Source organism: Mustelus asterias, unplaced genomic scaffold (assembly GCF_964213995.1).
Source record: "Mustelus asterias unplaced genomic scaffold, sMusAst1.hap1.1 HAP1_SCAFFOLD_4474, whole genome shotgun sequence".
Lineage (NCBI taxonomy): Eukaryota > Metazoa > Chordata > Chondrichthyes > Carcharhiniformes > Triakidae > Mustelus > Mustelus asterias.
This window is the reverse complement of record NW_027594417.1, coordinates 1-17,929: the sequence shown is the minus strand read 5'-3', so window position 1 is coordinate 17,929 and position 17,929 is coordinate 1. Positions and strand designations below refer to the sequence as shown.

General features: G+C 53.4%; 1 protein-coding gene across 1 annotated transcript; it reads left to right on the top strand.

The window, feature by feature from the left end:
- Window positions 1-2,192: 2,192 nt before the first annotated feature.
- LOC144491113 (unconventional myosin-IXb-like) lies at window positions 2,193-16,743 on the top strand (the record flags this gene model as incomplete). The annotated part of the gene is made up of 9 exons (XM_078208792.1): window positions 2,193-2,399; window positions 4,004-4,043; window positions 4,893-5,015; window positions 7,787-7,867; window positions 9,074-9,184; window positions 9,854-9,976; window positions 11,517-11,666; window positions 14,511-14,677; window positions 15,814-16,743. Coding segments are annotated over exons 1-9 (1,820 nt in total), but the record flags the coding sequence as incomplete, so codon positions are not given.
- Between the last annotated feature and the right edge of the window lie 1,186 nt (window positions 16,744-17,929).

Below are 17,929 nucleotides of genomic sequence, written 5' to 3'. Positions count from 1 at the left end.
CTGAATCCTGCACTGGGGGGGTGCTGAATCCTGCACTGGGGGGGGTGCTGAATCCTGCACTGGGGGGGGTGCTGAATCCTGCACTGGGGGGGTGCTGAATCCTGCACTGGGGGGGTGCTGAATCCTGCATTGCGGGGGTGCTGAATCCTGCACTGGGGGGGTGCTGAATCCTGCACTGGGGGGGTGCTGAATCCTGCACTGGGGGGGTGCTGAATCCTGCACTGGGGGGGTGCTGAATCCTGCACTGGGGGGGTGCTGAATCCTGCACTGGGGGGGTGCTGAATCCTGCACTGGGGGGGTGCTGAATCCTGCACTGGGGGGGTGCTGAATCCTGCACTGGGGGGGTGCTGAATCCTGCACTGGGGGGGTGCTGAATCCTGCACTGGGGGGGTGCTGAATCCTGCACTGGGGGGGGGGTGCTGAATCCTGCACTGGGGGGGTGCTGAATCCTGCACTGGGGGGGGTGCTGAATCCTGCACTGGGAGTGTACTGAATCCTGCACTGGGGGGGTGCTGAATCCTGCACTGGGGGGGGTGCTGAATCCTGCACTGGGGGGGGTGCTGAATCCTGCACTGGGGGGGGTGCTGAATCCTGCACTTGGGGGGGGGGGTGCTGAATCCTGCACTGGGGGGGTGCTGAATCCTGCACTGGGGGGGTGCTGAATCCTGCACTGGGGGGGTGCTGAATCCTGCACTGGGGGGGGGTGCTGAATCCTGCACTGGGGGGGTGCTGAATCCTGCACTGGGGGGGGTGCTGAATCCTGCACTGGGGGGGTGCTGAATCCTGCACTGGGGGGGTGCCGAAGCTGGGGTAAAGGATCAGGGTAGCCAATGAGGCTTTACCTGATGAAATTTTTCAAAGCCGTCTCAGCCTTTTAGCTCCGATGAAGCGTTAGATTGAGCCCGGGATGGGGTGCAGTGTCTCATCCTATCAGCTTGGATCGGGTTTGATCGAGGCTAAGATGGGATGCAATGTCTTGTCAGCTTGGATCGGGTTTGTCCCTCATGTGGGAACCGTGATTGGACTCAATTTGAACTGGGTTTTTTTATTAGAATTAAAGTACTGAAAAAAATCACCCCTAAACCTTCAAAACACAAGGGAATAGAAAGTTGATAGAAACTCTCTTTATAATTTAACCCTCACCCCAGTGTCATTCTGGTGAATCTGCACTGCACTCCCTCCAAGGACAATATCTCCTTCCTGGAGCACAGAATCCAGAACTGAACCCACTAACTGCACGTGGCGGTTTGACCAAGACTGTATATCTGAGGCATCACTTCCTCCCCCGGTATTCCAGGCTCCTTAAGTTAAAGACCACCATTCCATTTGTTTTTTTATTTGGATCATGTTTCTGAGCTTCCCGATATAAAACGGCCCACACTGGTGAAGTTGGCAGGTGACCAGTTGTATTTGGTCCATTAGCCTGTTGACCAATGTGGGGCGGGTCCTCAGGGGCTTCCTGGAGAATCCAGGTCAATAATCCTGGGAAGATCTGGGCGCAAGGTGTGCTGGGTAGAGGGGAGAGAGATGTCTGTCTGAGAGGTTCTGCAGGTGACTATGATGTTTAACCACCTGGGAAAAGCAGAGTAAAGATCACAGCGTTGGAGGTTGTCTTTGCTGATGTACCTCCATGGAATTGAAACATTGACGTAAGTAATGTTGAGAGATGGATTGCTTTGAGCATGGAGACAGGAACCCCACCAGGAATGACCCTGTTGGAATATTGCCCCATGGTCAAAGGCTTTCCATGTCAATATTTAACCCACTTACAGAGACTAATCTGGTGTGAAAGTAGTTTTTAATAATAGTTTAATCTAACAATATGTTTCTTGTCTTTTTAAATTGTTTTGAGATTGCCCATCTCCTGAGGACATAAAAGTTGACCTCATAAACACGGGACTGGAGTCACGTGGAATGTCCTGTTTTCCCAAAGGGCAGTGATGAGCCAGTTTGGGTTTTGACAACAATCCTTTGTGTAAATGAGCAGATTTGTTGATTTTGGTCTGAGTGTTGGAGTTTGTGACACCGGCCCTCTGCCCAGCTGCTGAGTTTGGGAGGAAGCAGTGGGTCACTGGGATTCTGTTAACCGCGTTATGGCTCCTTGATAACCTGCTGAGACTCTGAGTGTTGGTGGCTTTGGATCTCGAGGTGATGGTCTGGCATGTAGCCGTGTTGCCATGGTGACAGCCGTGCTGATAACCTTTGTGCCTGTTTGGTGATTGGCTCCTCTCTCCTCATGACTTCTTCTCTGTCATATTCTTTCTCTCCCACAAATGGCCTCCTAGTGAGTTGCATGCCCAGTTGATGAGGAGTATTCGGGGATGTGCTGAGTACGGTGATGACTCCCACACCCTCCTCAAACCATTGAGAGGCCGCGAGAGAACCCACGGCCACTTCCTGTGAGTTTCCTTTGAGTTGTCTTTCCGCCCCCCCGCCCCGCCAGAACCTTCTCTTTGGGTCAGTTTTCAGGTACCTTCCTTTCTTCTGGGTGTAAAGACCATTCAGGCGCCTCCGATGTAAACTCCGTGTGGCGGTGTGTGTAACAACCTCACAACAAGGTGAAGCTTAATCTCAGAGCCTATTGGCTAACTGCTCTTTTTCACCAAGTGCATGGAGGAGATGGTAAAATCTGAGGGTGACCTTTCACCCTCCGGTGCAGGCCAGAGTGACGATGGGGGGGGGGGGGGGGGAACAGAGCGCCAACGTACCCGTTTACGAGCTTGTTGTACCCGGGTTGAGGAACAGCGACACCCAGGAGAAAGGAGAGCTGGAAATGTCCCGAGAGAAGCTCGGCAGTGAGTGACCCAGTTCCCCCGAGTGCACGGATTACTGAATATTCCCAACGAATGTGCTTCATTCTGTCAGCATGATTTGGGAAACGCTTGCTGCAGATTTTACTCTGACTGAGAGGAATCCCAAGGCCGAGGTGTATAAATTACTGCCGCAGCAACTCGCCCCGAACCGGAGGCTGATTTCAGAAGTTGCCTCATTTCCAAGATGGTAGCTCAAAAAAAGTTACCTCACAACAATTTGACCCAACCCCCAACCCCCGGGTCACCCCGACCCCTTCACCACTTGCCCTCCCCTCTCTGTCTCCCACCCCCTTCACCCCCAACCTAGCCCCCTCCATTCACCCGCCGCCCCCGGCACTCGCCCCGCCGCCCCCGGCACTCGCCCCGCCGCCCCCGGCACTCGCCCCGCCGCCCCCGGCACTCGCCCCGCCGCCCCCGGCACTCGCCCCGCCGCCCCCCGGCACTCGCCCCGCCGCCCCCCGGCGCATGCCCCGCCGCCCCCGGCACTCGCCCCGCCGCCCCCCGGCGCACGCCCCGCCGCCCCCCGGCACACGCCCCGCCGCCCCCCGGCGCATGCCCCGCCGCCCCCGGCACTCGCCCCGCCGCCCCCCGGCGCACGCCCCGCCGCCCCCCGGCACACGCCCCGCCGCCCCCGGCGCACACCCCGCCGCCCCCTGGCACACGCCCCGCCGCCCCCCGGCACTCGCCCCGCCGCCCCCCGGCGCACGCCCCGCCGCCCCCCGGCGCACGCCCCGCCGCCCCCCGGCACACGCCCCGCCGCCCCCCGGCACTCGCCCCGCCGCCCCCCGGCGCTCGCCCCACCACCCCCCGGCGCTCGCCCCGCCTCCCCCGGCGCTCGCCCCATCGCCCCCGGCACTCATCCCGCCGCCACTCACCCCCGGCACTCGCCCCGGCGCTTGTCCCGCCTCCCCTGGCGCTCACCCCGCTGCCACTCACCCCCTTCTCTCCCCCCGTGTGGTCTACTGTCCTGGGCGGGTGGGGGGGGGCGGGTGTGGTGTCTCCCGGGCAGTTGTGAACATCCTGGAGCCCCCATGGCTCAGCCAATCCCTGCACTCTTCCGACTGGAGATTTCAACCTCTCAGCAGTTTTCTTTTTGCCGATTGGTGCTTGCTAATGCTGCTTGCTGATTGGACTAACCCGAGCGATTCACTCTCAGAAAAACATTTTAAAACACTTTGATATCTCAACAGGAAAAATAAAGGTTTGAAACCAAAGCTGATCATTCCCAAGGTAAACGTTCTTTTTGAATAATTGTTTCTTAATTTTCTGACCTTTAACTGTTTGCTATTCCGATTGGGTGAATGCGTTCAGGGCTGTTTTGCATGTTGAAGGAGCTTCAGATTCGAGATGTCAAAGAAGCCAGGAAATGTACAAAAGGCAACATTCATTTTCTTGCTCATTCTAACAATGAACAATTGCCTTCTGTTTGTGTCGTGTTTACACCGTCAGACACAGAAAATGCTGGAAAACCCAGCAGGCTTCAGAATCCCTGTTTCTGTTTCAGATATCGAGAATCCGCGGTATTCTGCTCATATTATTGGCAGCACTGCTGTTTGCGGATTTATTGCGATCAGGACTCTCACTGCTCTGTGGGCGCAGAAGCAAGGCTAAGATGGTCCGGGAGGGTCTGTGCTCATGGTCTGGGGTTGAGAGGTCACAGGCTCTGGTTTCCAGAAGAACCCCCCCCTCCATCGCTCTGATATGGGGTTTGTGAATGCGGCAGAGACTGGAACAGTGCAGATGTCAGCAGCGGAGATAGAACTCATGCACCATTCACACCGTGCCTCTGTTGCTGGGCCAATGTTTACCAGTTATGGCTAAAGCAATGGAATTCAGAACCTGGGCTGCGGGCCATGTGTGGGCGCAGGCTGGCTGGGGCACCTCACTGACCCAGCTGCATATTTAGTGGCCCAGATGGTAAGATTAATGGAAGATGATTTCCACTGGGTTTAATATATTACCAATCAGTTCTCTGAAAGTTGTGCAGGTGCGAAACATGTTACTGTTAATGTCTGCTCAATGTCAGTCACATTAAACTAAACCCTCGCTGATTCTTTCTCTCCCCACGTCCCTCTCCAGAAACTTATCGACTCAAGTTCTTTAAAGCACATTGTCCGGATGACACTTCATGATCGGACCACCAAGTCCCTGCTGCACCTGCACAAGAAGAAGAAACCGCCCAGTATCAGCGCACAGTTCCAGGCACGTCCCCAACCCCAGAGTGTTTGATGGGGACAGTGTAGAGGAAGCTTTACTCTGTATCTAACCCCGTGCTGTACCTGTCCTGGGAGTGTTTGATGGGGACACTGTGGAGGGAGCTTTACTCTGTATCTCACCACGTGCTGTACCTGTCCTGGGAGTGTTTGATGGGGGACAGTATAGAGGGAGCTTTACTCTGTATCTAACCCTGTGCTGTACCTGTCCTGCGAGTGTTTGACGGGGACAGTGTAGAGGGAGCTTTACTCTGTATCTAACCCCGTGCTGTCCCTGTCCTGGGAGTGTTTGATGGGGGACAGTATAGAGGGAGCTTTACTCTGTATCTAACCCCGTGCTGGACCTGTCCTGGGAGTGTTTGATGGGGACAGACAGTGTAGAGGGAGCTTTACTCTGTATCTAACCCCGTGCTGTACCTGTCCTGGGAGTGTTTGATGGGGACAGTGTAGAGGGAGATTTACTCTGGATCTAACCCCGTGCTGTACCTGTCCTGGGAGTGTTTGATGGGGACAGTGTAGAGGGAGCTTTACTCTGTATCTAACCCCGTGCTGTACCTGTCCTGGGAGTGTTTGATGGGGACAGTGTAGAGGGAGCTTTACTCTGTATCTAACCCCGTGCTGTCCCTGTCCTGGGAGTGTTTGATGGGGACAGTGTAGAGGGAGCTTTACTCTGTATCTAACCCTGTGCTGTACCTGTCCTGGGAGTGTTTGATGGGGACAGTGGAGAGGGAGCTTTACTCTGTATCTAACCCCGTGCTGTCCCTGTCCTGGGAGTGTTTGATGGGGACAGTGTAGAGGGAGCTTTACTCTGTATCTAACCCCGTGCTGTACCTGTCCTGGGAGTGTTTGATGGGGACAGTGTAGAGGGAGCTTTACTCTGTATCTAACCCCGTGCTGTACCTGTCCTGGGAGTGTTTGATGGGGACAGTGTAGAGGGAGATTTACTCTGTATCTAACCCCATGCTGTACCTGTCCTGGGAGTGTTTGATGGGGACAGTGTCGAGGGAGGTTTACTCTGTATCTAACCCCGTGCTGTACCTGTCCTGGGAGTGTTTGATGGGGACAGTGTCGAGGGAGGTTTACTCTGTATCTAACCCCGTGCTGTACCTGTCCTGGGAGTGTTTGATGGGGACAGTGTAGAGGGAGATTTACTCTGTATCTAACCCCATGCTGTACCTGTCCTGGGAGTGTTTGATGGGGACAGTGTCGAGGGAGGTTTACTCTGTATCTAACCCCGTGCTGTACCTGTCCTGGGAGTGTTTGATGGGGACAGTGTAGAGGGAGCTTTACTCTGTATCTAACCCCGTGCTGCACCTGTCCTGGGAGTGCTTGATGGGGACAGTGTAGAGGGAGCTTTACTCTGTATCTAACCCCGTGCTGTACCTGTCCTGGGAGTGCTTGATGGGGACAGTGTAGAGGGAGATTTACTCTGTATCTAACCCCATGCTGTACCTGTCCTGGGAGTGTTTGATGGGGACAGTGTCGAGGGAGATTTACTCTGTATCTAACCCCATGCTGTACCTGTCCTGGGAGTGTTTGATGGGGACAGTGTAGAGGGAGCTTTACTCTGTATCTAACCCCGTGCTGTACCTGTCCTGGGAGTGTTTGATGGGGACAGTGTAGAGGGAGATTTACTCTGTATCTAACCCCGTGCTGTACCTGTCCTGGGAGTGTTTGATGGGGACAGTGTAGAGGGAGATTTACTCTGTATCTAACCCCGTGCTGTACCTGTCCTGGGAGTGTTTGATGGGGACAGTGTAGAGGGAGCTTTACTCTGTATCTAACCCCGTGCTGTACCTGTCCTGGGAGTGTTTGATGGGGACAGTGTAGAGGGAGCTTTACTCTGTATCTAACCCCGTGCTGTACCTGTCCTGGGAGTGTTTGATGGGGACAGTGTAGAGGGAGCTTTACTCTGTATCTAACCCCGTGCTGTACCTGTCCTGGGAGTGTTTGATGGGGGACAGTGTAGAGGGAGCTTTACTCTGTATCTAACCCCGTGCTGTACCTGTCCTGGGAGTGTTTGATGGGGACAGTGTAGAGGGAGATTTACTCTGTATCTAACCCCGTGCTGTACCTGTCCTGGGAGTGTTTGATGGGGGACAGTGTAGAGGGAGCTTTACTCTGTATCTAACCCTGTGCTGTACCTGTCCTGGGAGTGTTTGATGGGGACAGTGTCGAGGGAGGTTTACTCTGTATCTAACCCCGTGCTGTACCTGTCCTGGGAGTGTTTGATGGGGGACAGTGTAGAGGGAGCTTTACTCTGTATCTAACCCCGTGCTGTACCTGTCCTGGGAGTGTTTGATGGGGACAGTGTAGAGGGAGATTTACTCTGTATCTAACCCCGTGCTGTACCTGTCCTGGGAGTGTTTGATGGGGGACAGTGTAGAGGGAGCTTTACTCTGTATCTAACCCCGTGCTGTACCTGTCCTGGGAGTGTTTGATGGGGACAGTGTAGAGGGAGCTTTACTCTGTATCTAACCCCGTGCTGTACCTGTCCTGGGAGTGTTTGATGGGGACAGTGTAGAGGGAGATTTACTCTGTATCTAACCCCGTGCTGTACCTGTCCTGGGAGTGTTTGATGGGGACAGGGTAGAGGGAGATTTACTCTGTATCTAACCCCGTGCTGTACCTGTCCTGGGAGTGTTTGATGGGGACAGTGTAGAGGGGGATTTACTCTGTCTAATGTTGAGTGTCAGTAGCGGTGGAAAGAGTAAAACATAGTTTTGTGCATATTTACATTGATTCTGATTGGTGTTCCAGGCCTCTCTGAATAAACTGATGGAGACTCTGGGCAAAGCTGAGCCGTTCTTCATTCGATGTATCCGGTCGAATGCTCAGAAGGTGAGGACCATTCGCGGAACTGCCTCTGTTTCCATTTATTTGTGAGTTTTGGACATTTTGCTATTGAGAAGGTTGTGATAATTTTATTCATGAACCGCTGCCGTCCCTGTGGTGTAGGTATACCCACAGTGCTGTTAGGGAGGGACAGTGACAGTGAAGGCATGGCGATACTTTCCAAGTCAGGATGGTGAGCGACTTGGAGGGGGATCTCCAGATGCTGGTGCTCCCAGGTATCTGCTGCCCTTGTCCTAGAGTCGGGCTTCCCAAGCGAGAGGTTGTTACTGCGAGTGGGACTGTGTCACAAACATTCAGAGTCGCAGGTTCTCAGACTGAAAGCTCAGAGCGATGGGCCCTCAGAATCCTCAATGTTATTTCTCCCAGTGGGAGTGGCCTGAAGGGCGGATCTTTGGGGATTGACTGCTGCCCCCCCAACCCCGTGCCGCCCCCCCCCCCCCCCCAACCCCGTTTCCCCCCCCCCCCCCCCCCCCCGAGGCTCATAGATTTTCACTCTGGGATTTTGCAACATAAATGGATTCATACCAAAAGACAGTTCCAGAAGCCGTGCCTGTATCAGAGGCAGCAAGTTTGGAAGGTGCGGCTAAAGGAGCCTCAGTGAGTTATTGCAGTGCATCTGGTAGGTGGCCCACATTGCTGGGGTGCAGTGACAGACCCGTCCCCACCAGTACTGTACCCCAGTGTTACACAGTGACAGACCCATCCCCACCAGTACTGTACCCCAGTGTTACACAGTGACAGACCCATCCCCACCAGTACTGTACCCCAGTGTTATACAGTGACAGACCCGTCCCCACCAGTACTGTACCCCACTGTTATACAGTGACAGACCCATCCCCACCAGTACTGTACCCCAGCGTTATACAGTGACAGACCCATCCCCACCAGTACTGTACCCCAGTGTTACACAGTGACAGACCCATCCCCACCAGTACTGTACCCCAGCGTTATGCAGGAGGAGAGAATCTTGAATGGTTTTGTTGGTGATTTGAAACTGGTTTTAATTTGACCCAGTCTCTGGGTGCCAGTGAGGAACCTCTCTAGCCAATGAGAACATGGCACCGGCCTGTTTTACTGAAATTTTCTTCATGGCTGTGTTACTCAGTCATGCCACAGGCACATCTGGTTATCTGTGTGTGTGTGAGCGTGCGTGTGCGACCCGCCTGGTGACCATGTGTGTGTCTCTCTCAGATGGAGTTGTGTTTTGATGATGAGCTGGTTCTGCAGCAGCTGAAGTATACAGGGATGTTGGAGACGGTCCGTATCCGCCGGTCTGGCTACAGCGCCAAGTACACCTTCAAGGTATGATGGGTAAGGGAGGGGGGGGCACAGGGACGCGGCGAGTGAGGGGTTTAGACTGTCCATGCAGTCCCAGGTGCCTCTGTTGCACTGGAATCTGTAGCTCAGTGAGTGACTCGAGACAATAACAACTTGCATTTTGGTAGCGCCATTCACATAGTCAGATATTCCAATGCATTAGTTACAGAACAAAGTTTCACATTGAGCCACATGAGCAGATATTCGGATTGGTGACCAGAGCCTTCGTCAAGAAGATCTAATCTGAGGAGTGTCTTATAAAAGGGAGGTGTCGGGAGGGAATTCGGAGGCCAGGCACCTGAAGGCACGACTGCCTTTGGTGGAGTGATTCGAATCGGTGATGCTGGAGGTGCCGGAATCAGAGGAATTTACAGAGGGCGGAAGGGCAATGTTGTGGAGCGGTTTGAAGATGAGGATTTTTTAATTAAGATGTTGCTTAACCAGGGATTAAAATAGATCAGCGAGCAAAGAGGTGACAGGTGAACGAGGCTCGACACACACAACAGAATTCTGAAGGAACTCAAGTTAACAGAACTAGGGAGACCAGTTCGGACCCGCTAATGTCCCACAGAGAGAGAGAGAGAGAGAGTCTTTAGTCACAGTGCAATGTGATGTTTACCTCAGCCAGTCACTTCTGGATCTTTTGTGTTGCAGGAATTCGTGGATCACTTCCGAGTCTTGCTCCCTCGGAATGGTGAACCAGTGCAGAAACTGATTGACGTCTTGTTCAACAGGCTGGAGTTAGACAGGAACAACTGTCAGATTGGGAAAACCAAGGTAGCGATCTACTAACCAGGCCTCAACTGGCAGTGTATTGAGGAACATTCCAGAGCAGGCGCCAGCAGTGAGATGCAGCGTGACAACTAATCTCAGTCTTGTCCCTTCCCAGGTTCTGGCCACGATTGGCACTGGCCGGTTCTGCCCACGATTGGCACTGGCCGGTTCTGCCCACGATTGGCACCGGCCGGTTCTGCCCACGATTGGCACTGGCCGGTTCTGCCCACGATTGGCACCGGCCGGTTCTGCCCACGATTGGCACCGGCCGGTTCTGCCCACGATTGGCACCGGCCGGTTCTGCCCACGATTGGCACCGGCCGGTTCTGCCCACGATTGGGCACCGGCCGGTTCTGGCCACGATTGACACGGTCGTTGGGTGCTGCTGACATTTTGGGGTCCTCACTGAGACTGCTCCATCTAGTGGTTAGGAATGGTAGAGGAGCTTTAAAATTCCCTCAGCAAATCAGCTGGATCCCCATTCATCACATTACAGAAAAATGATTGGAATCCTGTTTAAAAAAAAATACAACCCCAAGAGTTTACTGAAATTCATCGTCTGTAGTTGAGGCAAACCGAGGAGACTGGCCCAAAGTTCAGCTTTCAGATTATTCCGAGGTCAGAAATATCCAGGGATTTGTCCCAGTGGCTCATTAAGATCATAGAGGATCTGGAAGGAATAAATCAGCAAGAACCACTCCTGATTATTTAACAGTGAGCTCACTTTAATTACAGGATGTGAGCATCGCTGGCTGGGCCAACATTGACTCCCCAACCCTAATTGCCCCTTGAGAAGGTAGTGGTGAGCTGCCTCTAGAACCGCCGCAGTCTCTGTGGTGTAGGTACACCCACTGTGCTGTTAGATTTAAAGTTTATTAATTAGTGACACAAGTAGGCTTACATTAACACTGCAATGAAGTTACTGTGAAAAATCCCCTAGTCACCACACTCCAGCACCTGTTCGGGTACACTGAGGGAGAATTTAGCATGGCCAATGCACCTAACCAGCACGTCTTTCGGACTGTGGGAGAAAACCGGAGCACCTGGAGGAAACCCACGCAGACATGGGGGGAATGTGCAAACTCAACACAGACAGTGATCCAAGCTGTGAATTGAACCCTGGTCCCTGGCGCTGTGAGGCAGCAGTGCTAACCACTGTGCCGTTAGGGAGAGAGTTCCAGAGTTTTGACCCAGCGACAGTGAAGGAACGGTGATATATTTCCAAGTCTGGATGCTGAGAGACTTGAAGGGGAACCTCCAGGTGGTGGTGTTCTCAGGTATCTGCTACACTTGTCCTTCTAGATGGTTGTGGTCATGGGTTAGAAGGTGCTGCCTAAGGAGCCTTGGTGAGTTCCTGCAGTGCATCTTGTGGAGACTACACACGGCTGCCACTGTGCGTCGCCAGTGGAGTAAATTATCAGCCAACCTTTTTCATTGAACTGGGTCAGGTTCTGCCGATGCCCATTAAACAAGGATCATTCTTGATGATGTGTTGAAGTTGCTGGGCTGGGTATCATTGTCTGTCCACTCCAACCCCACCCAGGTTTTTATGAAGGAAACAGAACGTCAGAAACTTCAGGATGTTTTGCACAAGGAAGTGATGCGGAAAATCCTGCTCCTGCAGACCTGGTTCCGGGGAATCCTGGAAAGGAGGAGGTTCCTGAAGATGAGACAAGCTGCAATCACCATTCAGGTGTGTGAAACCCAAATAACGGTTACTGGGAGGCGGCTGGAGGGTTACTAAACAAGAAAGGGTGAACGATGTTGCACTGCGACCATAGAATGTGTTTACCCCAGTCCAACGCCGGCATCTCCACATCATGACCATAGAATGGTACAGTGCAGAATAACTACACCTTTCCAGATATGTACAGATTCGTAAGGAATTCGTAAAGAATGCAAATTACAAAATCCATCTTGTACTCGCTAATGTTCACAGTAAATACGCAGTCCAGTAAACCAGTACGTGGCCTGTGGTTAGACACTAAGTGATGGATTCTACCCCAAACAGGCTATTGAATTTCATCAACTTCCCACAGACACTTGTAACACTGTGAGCCAATTGGCCTCACTGGAACTCTCTTTCACATGAGGGTTTCCAATCTCAGCCTTTGGAGTACTCGCTTTGGAATCTTTCCCTCAGACGCCTTCCACAAGGATCCACCTCCAAGGTTTTGATCTCTCCTTTTGATGTTTCTCTCCCCTGGATCACCATATGCACTGCAAGTTTCACCTTCTACACTCCCTCTCAGATATTCAGCCGGTCTAACAAAACACCACTGCTTCCCAGGCCCAGAGTAAAGAGTTACAGATTTCTGGCTTTTCACAAGACCTATTTTACTTTGTTTGCTTCACTTTAAACTTGGAACGTTCCTCTCCTCCTCACTCTCAATTTCACTGACACGGATCTGTTGACAATCCCTGACCTTGTTTCTAGACTTGGCTGTCATCTTGGGGCTTTCCCTTGTCCGTTTCTGGTCTTTGCAACTTTCTTCTTTAGTTTGGGACTTGCTGTCTGTCCCGTTTCACATTCTGCTTGCTCCGTCTCGATAGGTCGTGCCTGCTCCCGTCTCACTAGGTCATGCCCGCTCCGTCTCGATAGGTCGTGCCTGCTCCCGTCTCGATAGGTCGTGCCTGCTCCCGTCTTGCTAGGTCGTGCCTGCTCCCGTCTTGCTAGGTCGTGCCTGCTCCCGTCTCGATAGGTCGTGCCTGCTCCTGTCTCGATAGGTCGTGCCCGCTCCCGTCTCACTAGGTCGTGCCTGCTCCCGTCTCGATAGGTCGTGCCCGCTCCCGTCTCACTAGGTCGTGCCTGCTCCCGTCTCGCTTGGTCGTGCCCGCTCCCGTCTCACTAGGTCGTGCCTGCTCCCGTCTCGATAGGTCGTGCCTGCTCCCGTCTCGCTTGGTCGTGCCCGCTCCCGTCTCGATAGGTCGTGCCTGCTCCCGTCTTGCTTGGTCGTGCCCGCTCCCGTCTCACTAGGTCGTGCCTGCTCCCGTCTCGCTAGGTCGTGCCTGCTCCCGTCTCACTAGGTCGTGCCTGCTCCCGTCTCGCTTGGTCGTGCCCGCTCCCGTCTCGATAGGTCGTGCCTGCTCCCATCTCACTAGGTCGTGCCTGCTCCCGTCTTGCTTGGTCGTGCCCGCTCCCGTCTCACTAGGTCGTGCCCGCTCCCGTCTCACTAGGTCGTGCCCGCTCCCGTCTCGATAGGTCGTGCCTGCTCCCGTCTCGATAGGTCGTGCCCGCTCCCGTCTCGATAGGTCGTGCCCGCTCCCGTCTCACTAGGTCGTGCCTGCTCCCGTCTCGATAGGTCGTGCCCTCGGGGCCCCTCTTGCTCAGCAGCAGTTATTTTCTCTGTTTTGTTGTTCAGCTCTCTCTAAACTACTTCTAAGGGCGTAAAACCTCATTAAAATTGCAGGCACCTGATAAAGGTCACCCCTTAACACACAGACACAGAAATATAAATTCCTATTCCTAACACCCACAAAATACAAATATCACTTAGTTATATCTCTATTTCATAACAAGTCGAAGTCTGCGTAACAACAGTCCCACACCCCCAGTCACTGCAGCCTCATGACAGTTACTGTGTAAATGTCAACGTGTAACTGTACAGAGTCACTGTTTATTCAGGGTAAGGATCACTCACTGTGTAACTGTACAGAGTCACTGTTTATTCTGGGTAAGGATCACTCACTGTGTAACTGTACAGAGTCACTGTTTATTCTGGGTAAGGATCACTCACTGTGTAACTGTACAGAGTCACTGTTTATTCAGGGTAAGGATCACTCACTGTGTAACTGTACAGAGTCACTGTTTATTCAGGGTAAGGATCACTCACTGTGTAACTGTACAGAGTCACTGTTTATTCAGGGTAAGGATCACTCACTGTGTAACTGTACAGAGTCACTGTTTATTCTGGGTAAGGATCACTCACTGTGTAACTGTACAGAGTCACTGTTTATTCTGGGTAAGGATCACTCACTGTGTAACTGTACAGAGTCACTGTTTATTCTGGGTAAGGATCACTCACTGTGTAACTGTACAGAGTCACTGTTTATTCAGCAGGGTAAGGATCACTCACTGTGTAACTGTACAGAGACACTGTTTATTCAGGGTAAGGATCACTCACTGTGTAACTGTACAGAGTCACTGTTTATTCAGGGTAAGGATCACTCACTGTGTAACTGTACAGAGTCACTGTTTATTCAGCAGGGTAAGGATCACTCACTGTAACTGTACAGTCCCTGTTTATTCAGCAGGGTAAGGATCACTCACTGTGTAACTGTACAGAGTCACTGTTTATTCAGGGTAAGGATCACTCACTGTGTAACTGTACAGAGACACTGTTTATTCAGGGTAAGGATCACTCACTGTGTAACTGTACAGAGTCACTGTTTATTCAGCAGGGTAAGGATCACTCACTGTGTAACTGTACAGAGTCGCTGTTTATTCAGCAGGATAAGGATCACTCACTGTGTAACTGTACAGAGTCGCTGTTTATTCAGGGTAAGGGTCACTGCTGACTGATCTCTCTCTCTCCAGGCTTACTGTCGCTCCTATTTGGTGAGGTTGGCCTTGCAAAGACACAGCGCTGCTAGTGTGATCCAATTAGCGTGGAGGGGTTATGTGCAAAGACAAGCCTATAAGAAGCAGATCCGTGCCATCACCCTGTGCCAGGCTGCCAGTCGTGGTTATCTGGCACGGAAAAGGTAAATGTTATTAAAGCACGCACTGCAGTTATTCCGGTTGCAGTGGTTGGGAACCTGCTGTCTGAGCTGCCCGGCCCGGGGGCTAACACTGCCCCATGAACTGAAAACAAAACACCCCTTGTTGTGAGCTGATCCCCGGCCCCCCCCCTCAGTCTCAGGGGAACAGCAGGAGGCCATTCAGCCCCTTCAGTTTCTGTCTACCGTTTGGCTAGATTGTGACTGACCTGTACCTTAAAATCCCTTTACTTTTCTTGGCGACATATCCCTTTAAAATCTTCCCGAGCCGAAGGAAATCTATTAACTTCCGTTTGAAATTGTCAACTTACCTCCAGCCTGGGCAGCCTTTAGGGAGGAGAATGTCCCAGATTTCCACTGCCCTCTCTGTGAAGAAGTGTTTCCAACCCCCCCCCCCCCCCCCCCCGGAGGGAAATGTCTCCACAGATTCTCCCTGGTGCTTCCGACGCTTTCAGTTCCAGCTGCATTTCCATTCCCAGTGGCTTGCTGTGCGCTCTCCCTCTCTTCAGCCATCTCCATGGGCGCAGCTTCAGCTGTCTTGACTCCTTCACTCTGTCCGAATCCATTTCCTGGGTGACTCTCACCACCTCCCCACTGTTTCTTCTGCCCCTTTCCGTTCTCCGGCTTGGGGCTTTGGTTTACTGCGGAATCCTAGCTGCTGTCAATCTTCAATCGGCTCCCAAGCTTATTGGTCACCACCTCCACCTGCACTGGCTTCGTGAGCACACGGGATCTGGAGTAGGCCTTCAGTCCTTTCGCAGTGTAACTGACTTTCTACTTCTACACCGTTTTCCCGCAGTATCCCCGTATCCCTCGATGTTTTTAATAGATCAAAATTTATCGATCCCAGTCCTGAACTTGCTCAGTGACTGAGCGACCCCTGCCCTCTGACACAGAGAATTCCAAAGATTCACAACCCTCTGAGTGAAGAAATTCCTCCTCTGTCCTAAATAACCAGCCCTTTAGCTCTGAAGAAGTCGCACAGATCGAAATGTAACTCTGTTTCTCTCTCCACAATACTCCAGGTCTGGTTGTGAAAGGCACTATAGAAATGTATGTGTGTTCTTGCTTTTACCCACTGCACCATCCAGACACCCTCTCCAATGTTTCTTTGGTTGCAGAGCCCATTCACTACGTGAGGAGCAGCAGAGGGCCCAGGAAGAAGCTGCTCGGAGGGAACGTGAGATGCAGGCCCAGGAACGGGAACAAGATTCTGTCCAATCCCAGTCCGCAGCTGACCAGGACTCTAAGGTGGTCAAAGAGATCGAATCCCCCCAGGAACTGCCAGCATCAACGGAGAGTGTTGACCTGGGAGAGTCACCGGCGCCCCAGGGAAATCTCATCTCACCCCAGAAACCCCTGCCAGAGGGCACGGAGAGGTCAAGCTCATATCGGGAGAAACGAGAGAATCGGCGAATGCGCGGTTTAGAACATGACAAGTTCCAGAGACAACTGGTATCACCGAGCCCTCAGGACGGACCCTCACCGATCCCTGCGTTTGACCAGCCAGTTAAAACACTCGAGATTGTGGAAAAGATGGCACAGACAGCCAGTGCCAAGACCAAGGGAGAGGTCAAGGGGCAACAGGGCAATCAACGGCCTTTGGGAGATGAAAGGGCAGAGGCTGCCGCTTCCCCAGAGAGGGCGAGTGGGACAAAGTTAGTTCAGAGTGTGGAGTGGGACAAACAACCGGACAGGAATTCAGTCAATAACAGTGAAACCGAGAAAACCCTGCAACAGCACAGCAAAAATAAACAGGAAACTTTTCCGCTGAAAAGGCCGAAGAGTCTTCAGTTGGTCACTGGTGAGACCACGCTGCCCCGGAAAGCACCGGCAGAAAGGGCTCAATCCCAAAATGCTGTGGTGCAGGATAACAGTGGGCAGGTCCCTGGCGACGGGGCAGATGGTGCCGTATCCTCGCTGGGAGCCATTCACCGATATAATGACCAGGGGAAACTGAGAAACAAGGGGGAGAAATGGAAAGATAAACGGCACACTGAGTTCACCGGCCCGGCAACAAGGATGGAAAACCCTCCACTGACCAACACCAAGTAAGAACCAATCATGCAGCATCCGGGGCCCCGGGGGAGGGAGGGCTGGGGGGCCCGGGAAGGGCCGGGGCCCAGGGAGCCCGGGAAGGGCGGGGGGCTGGGGAAGGGCCGGGGAGGGGGGCTGGGGAAGGGCCGGGGCCTGGGGAGTGGGGCTGGGGAAGGGCCGGGGCTGGGGGGAGGGGGATGACTGAGGCCTGGGGGTGTGCTGGGGCATTAGGGGAAGGGCCAAAGCCTAGGTGGGGAGGGGGGGGTTGGTTTGGACCACCTTGGGGGGAGGGGAGGTGGGCTGCCTTGGGTCAGGCCTGGGCCTTTCTCTGACTTTGAGTTATTTGCTCCGTCACAGTCCTGGGCAACAGGGTGGGTGTAATTTTGCAACAAGGGACAGGTCTTCAGCTCTCCCCCCTTTTCCCACCCACTGTTAAGGGGCTCATGACTGGATCAATAACTAAACAATCGCAGCCTGCTTCAATAGATGGGGATTGTCAACATGAACCAAACAGTGGGGTGTGGGGTTGAAACAAGGCCTCAGGCTGGTCTCCTATTGCTCCTGCATTATTCTTTCCAATACTTATAACCAGGAATGTTGATGTCGGGAGTATTATTTCAAACCACTCTCTTTTCTCCCTCTCTCCCTTTCTCTCACACACCCTCTTTCCCCTCCCTCTTTCCCCCTCCCTCTTTCCCCCTCCCTCTTTCCCCCTCCCTCTTTCCCCCTCCCTCTTTCCCCCTCCCTCTTTCCCCCTCCCTCTTTCCCCCTCCCTCTTTCCCCTCCCTCTTTCCCCCTCCCTCTTTCCCCCTCCCTCTTTCCCCCTCCCTCTTTCCCCCTCCCTCTTTCCCCCTCCCTCTTTCACCCTCCCTCTTTCACCCTCCCTCTTTCCTCCTCCCTCTTTCACCCTCCCTCTTTCCCCCTCCCTCTTTCACCCTCCCTCTTTCCCCCTCCCTCTTTCCCCTCCCTCTTCCCCCTCCCTCTTCCCCCTCCCTCTTTCCCCCTCCCTCTTTCCCCCTCCCTCTTTCCCCCTCCCTCTTTCCCCCTCCCTCTTTCCCCCTCCCTCTTTCCCCCTCCCTCTTTCCCCCCTCCCTCTTTCCCCCCTCCCTCTTTCCCCCCCTCCCTCTTTCCCCCTCCCTCTTTTCCCCCCCCTCTTTCCCCCTCCCTCTTTCCCCCCTCCCTCTTTCCCCCCTCCCTCTT